Source organism: Myotis davidii, unplaced genomic scaffold (genome assembly GCF_000327345.1).
Source record: "Myotis davidii unplaced genomic scaffold, ASM32734v1 scaffold168, whole genome shotgun sequence".
In the NCBI taxonomy this organism is placed as follows: domain Eukaryota; kingdom Metazoa; phylum Chordata; class Mammalia; order Chiroptera; family Vespertilionidae; genus Myotis; species Myotis davidii.
In genome coordinates this window covers 13,032,008-13,040,431 of record NW_006383016.1, presented here as the reverse complement: position 1 = coordinate 13,040,431, position 8,424 = coordinate 13,032,008, and the positions used below count along the sequence as shown (strand labels likewise).

General features: G+C 33.6%; 1 protein-coding gene across 6 annotated transcripts in view; it reads left to right on the top strand.

The window, feature by feature from the left end:
- PHF14 (PHD finger protein 14) overlaps positions 1-8,424 on the top strand; it is a 153,156-nt gene that overhangs the window by 11,970 nt on the left and 132,762 nt on the right. For all 6 annotated transcript variants that reach the window (XM_006779066.2, XM_015558177.1, XM_015558178.1 and 3 more), the window contains exon 4: positions 5,356-5,500. In XM_006779066.2, the coding sequence (XP_006779129.1) occupies positions 5,356-5,500 (145 nt within the window). The remainder of the gene's footprint in view (positions 1-5,355; positions 5,501-8,424) is intronic.

Below are 8,424 nucleotides of genomic sequence, written 5' to 3'. Positions count from 1 at the left end.
TTGAAGTTTAATTTTTCTCTGCTTTTACTTTTACTTTCTCTGCTTTTTCAAATTCTACTTTGTAGTAGAGATAGCTAAAATGTGGCTTTAGAAATACCTAATAGAATTATATTTAATTTATAAGCATATAGACTTTTTTCTTGGCTCTATGTCAAGTGCTTTGTAGGAAAATATTTTGTGTGTCATGTAAATGATAGCCAGGAACTTTAATAATTTGACATTTCTTTCAGCAGAGATCTTTTATAACTGTTGGCTGTTAATGGCCTGAACATATCTATATATGCTAGGGGAGCGGTTCTCAAACATTTTGAAATACTCTAGAGCAGTGGTTTTCAAACATTTTAGTTTCAGGACCACTTTACACTCTTAAAAAAATTTTTGAGGATACCAGTTTTTATTTATGTAGGTTATATGTAGATATTTACCATTTCAAATTAAAATTCTGAAATTTCAAAAAATAAGACATAGAAGAACATAAGTTGTCAGATCAATAATGCCATTCCTTATCATGTAGCTTGTGAAAAGCTTTACCTTGCACCCGTGATAGAGAAAGAGGCACATAACCTTGGTATTGTTATGAAAATGGACTTTACCTTGTGGATCTCCCTAAAGGAGACTTCCTAGACCACATCTTGAGAACCATTATTCTAGAACTGGGCATTTTCTGCATAGAGGTACTTGCCTTTGTTAGTGGTATTATGGCATTTTGGAATTTGGTGCTATTTGAACAATCCCCTCAGAATATGGTTATGTCTTTTCAAACTTTTATCTTGAAGCTTTGAGATTTACTAAGGTTATCTTTCCTTTTAGTTTTCAGAAGTATACTTTTTGGGGAGGGCAGTGTAGTCTTTTCAGAGCCTGGTTTCCATTTTTTAGGACTTTAAGACTAGAGCTTTGGGTAAATAAATGACAGAAAATCATATCAATAGAAATTTTCAGATGGAAGTTACTCTTTTTTGTTTTAAAATAAAAACTCATATTAAATGGATATTAGTGTCTTGCCATGTGAGGAAATGGCAATTACAATCTGATTTGCTAATTAAAATGTAAAAATTTTGCTGAAATTTATAGTCACTGTGTTTAGGGTGTTTTAGTTATCAATCAACTGCCTTTGTACACATTTCAAAATAAAACAAATTTCTCCAAGGCCTAAAAGATCAATTCATAACACTATAGAAAAATTACTTCAGATTCTTAAGAATTTAACCTTCTTTAAAAACATGGAGGAAGAACTATTGGTCAAACTCTTTGGTATACTAATTTTTTTCTCTCTTCTTCAAGGCAATAGATTCCTTAAATTCTTTTTTACATGTACTATACTGGAATTTCCTTTTATTAAAAATACATGTAACTTAGAATTTACCATTTTTACATATTGTTTATAATCATCTATTTGGAATATACACAAATGAACATTAAGCATATTTTAGAGCCACGAAACCATTGGGAAATATTAACATTTTTTGGTATAAATTTTAAATTTCAAGGGGAAAATGAAATGATATACTGTAATGTCCCATTTATTTTTAAAGTTACCATTAGAATCCTTTAAATTATTCTATAATATTAAGGTTATATTCTAGGTGATACTCTTGTGCCACTCAAACCAACCTTCCCAATTTCTATGTGAGGAAATGGCAATTACAATCTGATTTGCTAATTAAAATGTAAAAATTTTGCTGAAATTTATAGTCACTGTGTTTAGGGTGTTTTAGTTATCAATCAACTGCCTTTGTACACATTTCAAAATAAAACAAATTTCTCCAAAGCCTAAAAGATCAATTTATAACACTATAGAAAAATTACTTCAGATTCTTAAGAATTTAACCTTCTTTAAAAACATGGAGGAAGAACTATTGGTCAATCTCTTTGGTATACTAATTTTTTTCTCTTCTTCAAGGCAATAGGTTCCTTAAATTCTTTTTTACATGTACTGTGCTGGAATTTCCTTTTATTAAAAATACATATAACTTAGAATTTACCATTTTTATATATTGTTTATAATCATCCATTTGGAATATACACAAATGAACATTAAACATATTTTAGAGCCATGAGACCATTGGGAAATATTAACATTTTTTGGTATAAATTTTAAATCTCAAGGGGAAAATGAAATGATGTAATGTCCCATTTATTTTTAAAGTTACCATTAGAATCCTTTAAATTATTCTATAATATTAAGGTTATATTCTAGGTGACTTGTGCCACTTTTTTTGGAAAATGAAATGATATACTGTAATGTCCCATTTATTTTTAAAGTTACCATTAGAATCCTTTAAATTATTCTATAATATTAAGGTTATATTCTAGGTGATACTCTTGTGCCACTCAAACCAACCTTCCCAATTTCTATTTTTATGTAAAAGTCATATTTTCAAATGATATATTCTGTGGCGAAAACTCTAGCTTAACTATTTTGTCCAAAAACTTGAAAAATGATATACATCTTTAGAAATATGCTAATAAAAATTGGTATTAAATTGACTATTAAATTCTGATTATAAGCATGCTTAAACCCATGTTTGATATATTAAGGACAGCTTGCAGCATAATTTTTATGAGACTCTGTTATTCAGATTTTTCCATTGAAGCATTGCCTGCCGTCAACCATTGGATTTGGTAGTATTATCTTAGGGCTCTAGTTCCCCTCATTTTTCTCTCATTTTTTCATTACATTGCTAGTAAGACTTTCTATTGATAGGGAACAGAGGGCCAGAGATACCAGTTAACTTTTGTTTTATCTGCCTCTAAATGATAATATGTATAGAGAGAAATTGGTGCGGAGATATAATTTAGCCACTTACTGTTTTCCTGAGCAAAACAGAAAAATAGGAAATTAATGGAATTAGAGCTACCTGTTGATATTAATTTTTCTGACCGATAGAAATTTACTTGTTTCCCACATGGATAAATCTTTTCCAAGGCCTGATTAGTTGTAATTCCACAAGAGAAATATTGTCACAGTCCATAAACTTGAGTATCCTCTCAGTCATCAAACTGGTTGTTTGTTAGGTCTTTTCCTAGTCTATGATTTTTAAAACCTACATGTGGTATTCTAAGAAAAAAGTTTTTTGAAATTGATGCAGAGAAAAAAGTCTTTTTGGACTTAACCATGGGAGAATATCCTATATAATAAAAGCCTAATATGCTTAGTGTCCAGTCATCCAACGCTCTGACCAGTAGGTTAGCTTGCTGCTGAGGACCAGCTATTGGGACAGGGAGAGACGGGCCAGACACGTACTGGAGGCCTCCTGAGATCCCTCCCTGGCCCCCCCAGGGGGCAGAAAGTCTACCGGTTGACCAGTCGCTATGATGTGCACTGACCACCAGGGGGCAGATGCTCCGACCTGTACATTAGCTTGTTGCTGGGGTCTGGCCAATTGGGACTGAGAGAGACTTGCCAGACACACCCCGGAGCCCTCCTGCGGTCACTCCCTGGCTGGCCAAACTCCCGTGTCCCTCCCCGGTCCCGATCATGCACCAGTGGGGTCCCTCAGCCTGGCCTGCGCACTCACGCAATCCGGGCTGTGCCCCCACCCCCCTGAGTGCATGAATTTCATGCACCGGGCTTCTAGTATATAATAGTGTGGTCATTGAGGCTTATAATTTTTCTTTGGGGTTCCAAGGAAGATTCCCCTGTGTAATAAAAGGTCATCTCAATGTTTCTCTTTTGACCCACCTACAAGAAAATACAGGGGAAAGAAGAATGGGAATGAACATTTATTGAGTACCTAATATGTCTTGGGAACATTTTAACATACATTATGTTATTAATTCTCACAACAACCTCATGAGGTAGGTATTATTTTTATCATCCCATTTTACAGGTTAGAAAACTGCAGCTTCAGGTTCAACAGCTATTGAATAAGAGATGAAAGTGAAACCAAACAACATTTGACTTTAAGTCAAATGCTGTTACATTTGAAGCATGGCTAATGGGATGGAATCTGGGCATATTTTTATTTGCTCACTGTACCAAAGTACTGTAAAACACATTTTCTTTTTAGGAAGGTTTTAGCTGTACTTGCCTGCCATGTCCAAAGCCCCTCAGCTACTTTGCTTTTATAAAAAAAAGAAGCAAACTTAATATTTTAAAGTACTGGAATTCTTAAGAGATATGGCATACCTCTTTTGCACTGTTTTCTTGATTTGTTTTATAGATCTATTGCAAGTTTACATGTATTACACAGAAATATATTGAAAGGTTGTTATAAATTGTGACATTCAAGTGTCATTCAAATGTTAAAATTTGCTATTGAAATGATACCTACATGTTACCTTTCAATATTAGTTTAAAAGAATATAAAAATATAAAAATTAATATGAAACAGTATTTAGTGAATGTAGAATATAGAACTAGTTTATTAATTTTGTTTCTGAATATGGTTAGGTTCTTAAATGAAAATATATAGACTCAAATGCCATCTTTTATTATGTAACACTAAGCCCAATCTGTGAAATATGACAAGAATTATTATCTTGTTAACTTACCCTTTAAAGTTTAAATCCATAATGCAGAAGGTTTAAATGAAAAGAAACAAACTCTTCCTTTCTTGAAATTTTATCTTTTTATATTTACCTATCAATATATCTTTCTCCTTTTACATTACAATTAGCTAGGTATCTTTCTTACCAGTTTACACTAGATATTTCTTGACATAAACCTAATATGAATGCTCTGCCTCTTCTAGCAACTAGTCAACCTGGATCTTTTTTTTTAGACGGTTTTCTGTACCTGTATACACAGATATACCTAGGTAGGTACTCATGTATCTGTCATCCAGTAGTTGGATGACCCTGGTGCTCCTGTATTCCCCTTATACACGTAAGGATTATATGCAGGATATTCCCCTATAACTATGCCATCACATACATAGTTGCTTACATGTTACCTTGAATTGGTTTTATCCTGTTTAACATATGTGTGTCTTGTCTTCCCTAGCTAGGATTGTAAGTTTCCAAAGAGTAAAAGCCTAATGTTGTATACTTTTTAAACCAATGTATAGGATGTATACTTGTGGGTTAATTTTCCCTTTCTTCTAGTTTAAGGGGTTAGACTGTAATTCAGAATGGAAAAGCAGATGTAGATTTGTTAGTTGCATGTTTGCTATTTCATTTCCTAGAGGAGAAAGTATATTGGACTTGAAGAGAAGTGAAAAAATAGAGGGCACTTATAGGGTTCTTTGACAAAGAGGTGTACTTCTCAAGTGTAGCATACTCTGAAATTACTAAAAGAATGGAGAATGCAGCATAATTATGGAAATGCATAAAATAATTTTAAGTGAGAATTTCATTTATTAAAATTATCTTTTAATATAAATATGTGATTTTCTGATATATTTTAATAATTAGGACTCGCTGATTCTTGAGAAGAGTCAAAACTGGAGTTCTCAAAAAATGGACCATATTATGATTTGCTGTGTTTGTCTTGGAGATAATAGCGAAGATGCTGATGAAATAATTCAGTGTGACAATTGTGGCATTACAGTTCATGAAGGTAATTTTGCTTTGTTTTTTTCTCTTTTTAGACATGGCAGATTGACACTGCATTTACAAAAGTGAAATTAGTTCTTTGACATTTGTACTATTTTTAAGATTTTCCTGTAGTTCATGATATTTCAAGTGATGTAAGACATACTAAATCCTTAAAGTATGATGGTATTATTTTTCAGATGTTAACTTTAAACGTTTTTTTAAAAAAATTTATTACTGGGGTGATATTGGTTAATAAGATTATGTAAGCTTCAAGTGTATAATACTATAATACATCATCTATATGTTGTATTATGTGCTCATCACACAAAGCTTAGTCTTCTCTGTCATCATATATTGGACCTTCTTTACCCTCTTCAACCTCTCACCACTCTAAATGTGTTCTTAAATAATTAAAATAGAACTGTTATGATGTGGAAGCCACAGTATTTCTTTGATGGTCAGTGTTATATTTTTTCTTCATGGTATTATTTCTAGTTTTTAAATAAAATTCAGATGTAGAAAAAGTCTTATAAGTTAATCTAGTAGAATGCATTGCAGTATTTATAAAGTTTGCAGTATTTATAAAGTTACATTCTAAGTCTAGCGATTAATATGCTTTCTTCTTTCATAGTTATTTTTAATTTAAAAGGAGAATATTGGAAGTATTTTTCCTGATTATAATTTTTGAAGCTTCTTTGTTATATATATATATATTTTTTTTTTACTTAAAATTTTTATTTTCATGTAATTTCTGACTTACAGAAAAGTTATGAGTAATACAAAGAATTCCCCATATTTTCTTCACTCAGATTTTATAGATGGTAACATTTTACTACCCTTGTTTTATCTTCTCTCTCATATAACATTTTTTTCTGATCTCAGAGGGAGTAAACCATAGCCGTAGTGTGTATTTCTTAAGAAAAAGGGCTGTCTGTTCTTACAGAAGCACATAATTATCAGTCAGCAAATTAGCACTGATAGAATCCTATTATCTAATCTACCAACTGTATTTACACTGTAGCAATCGTCCCAATAATGTCAGTTCTAGAAAAATAAAATCCCGGATCCCAGATTGCATTCAGTTGTCTTGACTATTTAGGCACCTTTAATCTAGACCATATCCTGAGATTTTGTGTTTCATGCCATTGGTATTTTTGAAGAATACAGGCCAATTCTTTTATAGAATATCTTTATTTAACATTTATTTTCATGATTAGATTCAGGTTATGGGCTTTAGGCAGGGATTCACAGTAGTTACATTGTATTCTCAGGGTATCCTATAATGTTTATTTGTCCAGTGGCTGGTGATGTTACTCTGATTACTTAGTTGAGAAGTTGTCTTCTAGGTTCCTCTGTGGTAAAATTATTATTTTTTCCTATCAGTTAAAAATATTATTATTTTTTTCTATCAGGGCCATGATTTCCACAAAACAATATTTCTACGGCCTTGCCCTTAGCTGTCTTTCTGGTATTACAGCCCTCCTCCCAAATAGTTCTGGGAGTCTGCAGGGCCGGTGGGGCCTGCGGGGCCTGTGCTGTTAACCTATCCTCTTGCCTTTATATGAAGCTGTCCTCTCTTGCTGCTAAGGCTCACTGTTGGAATGTCTCCTCTTTCTGTTATTCATTCTTTTTTTTCCAGTAATGTTTGTTAAGTACCTATCATGTACTTCTGTAGGTTTTACACATGTAAAATAAACAGAATATAGAAATTGCTGACTTCATGGAGCTTAAAGTTTGGGGAGAGAGACAAACAATGAAAAAAACAAAAGAATAAATAAATATATATTAAGTGGTGATCTGGAGGAAAATAACGCTAGACAAGGAGTGTTTGGAATGCTCTGGTGCAGGAGGTTGAATAGATAGGTATAAGGTGGGAATCAGGACAGTTTAGGAAGGCCATTGCAGTGACCCAAGAGAGGAACAGGTTTGCAGGTAGATGGTGTAAGTATGATTTTTAAACTGTGTGGGTGTAGGTAAGATGTTGGGACTAGAGATATGAATTTGGGACTCATCAGCCTGCAGATGTTTTTAAAGCTGTGAGACTGGGTGTGCTCTCTAGGGTGTAGTAAAGTGGTCCTAGCCCTTCAGCGGCTGGGGAACCCAGGGCTGGCTAATGAGATAGGAGGAGAACCATGGGAGAGCCTCCCCCGTGAAATCTGAAACTGACCCCTTCAGCTGGAGGGCAGGGAGCCACGGAAGAAGCAGGCAGATCACTCCAGATTGGAAGATGGCAGGTTTACTTGCCCAGGTCCAATTCCTGAGCCAAACCTGTGAAAACCATTCCCAACCGGCCTTTTGCATGTTAATTTGTTACTTGCTTTACATTTCGATTGTCATTTCTGAGTAGGTTATACTTGTCTTTTTCTCATTGGTTTATTAGAATTCTTTTTTAAGTGTTAATCCTTTGCCTGCTCTTTGTTACAATTATTTTGCATCTTTACAAATATTTTTTCCACTCTGTCCTGTACCTTTTCAATTTGTGGTATTTTTCACTGTTTAGAATGTTCTTTTTTATACAATTACATTTGTAGATCTTTCTCTACTAGTTTTTAAGTCCTTAAATGAATTTTCATCTTAAATTAATCCAGAGAAAGGGAAATTTTCTAAAGCATAATAGGAAGCTAGTGTTGTTAAAGCTTGTTTGCTTTTTAAAAATTCAGGTGTTTAAATGACAGATTTTCATATTGTAATTCATCCATGCAACTCTCCCTTAAACATCCCATGGTTAAAAATGAACACTTGAATGAACGCTTTATCTTAGAAACAAGTTGCCCATCCTATCTAATAAAAGAGAAACATGGTAATTGGCGTACAACCGCTACCCTTCCCATTGGCTAATCAGCGAGCTATGCAAATTAACTGCCAGCCAAGATGGCGGCTGGCAGCCAGGCAGCTTGAAGCCAACATGAGGCTTGCTTGCTTCAGTGACGGAGGAAACCAACGTTC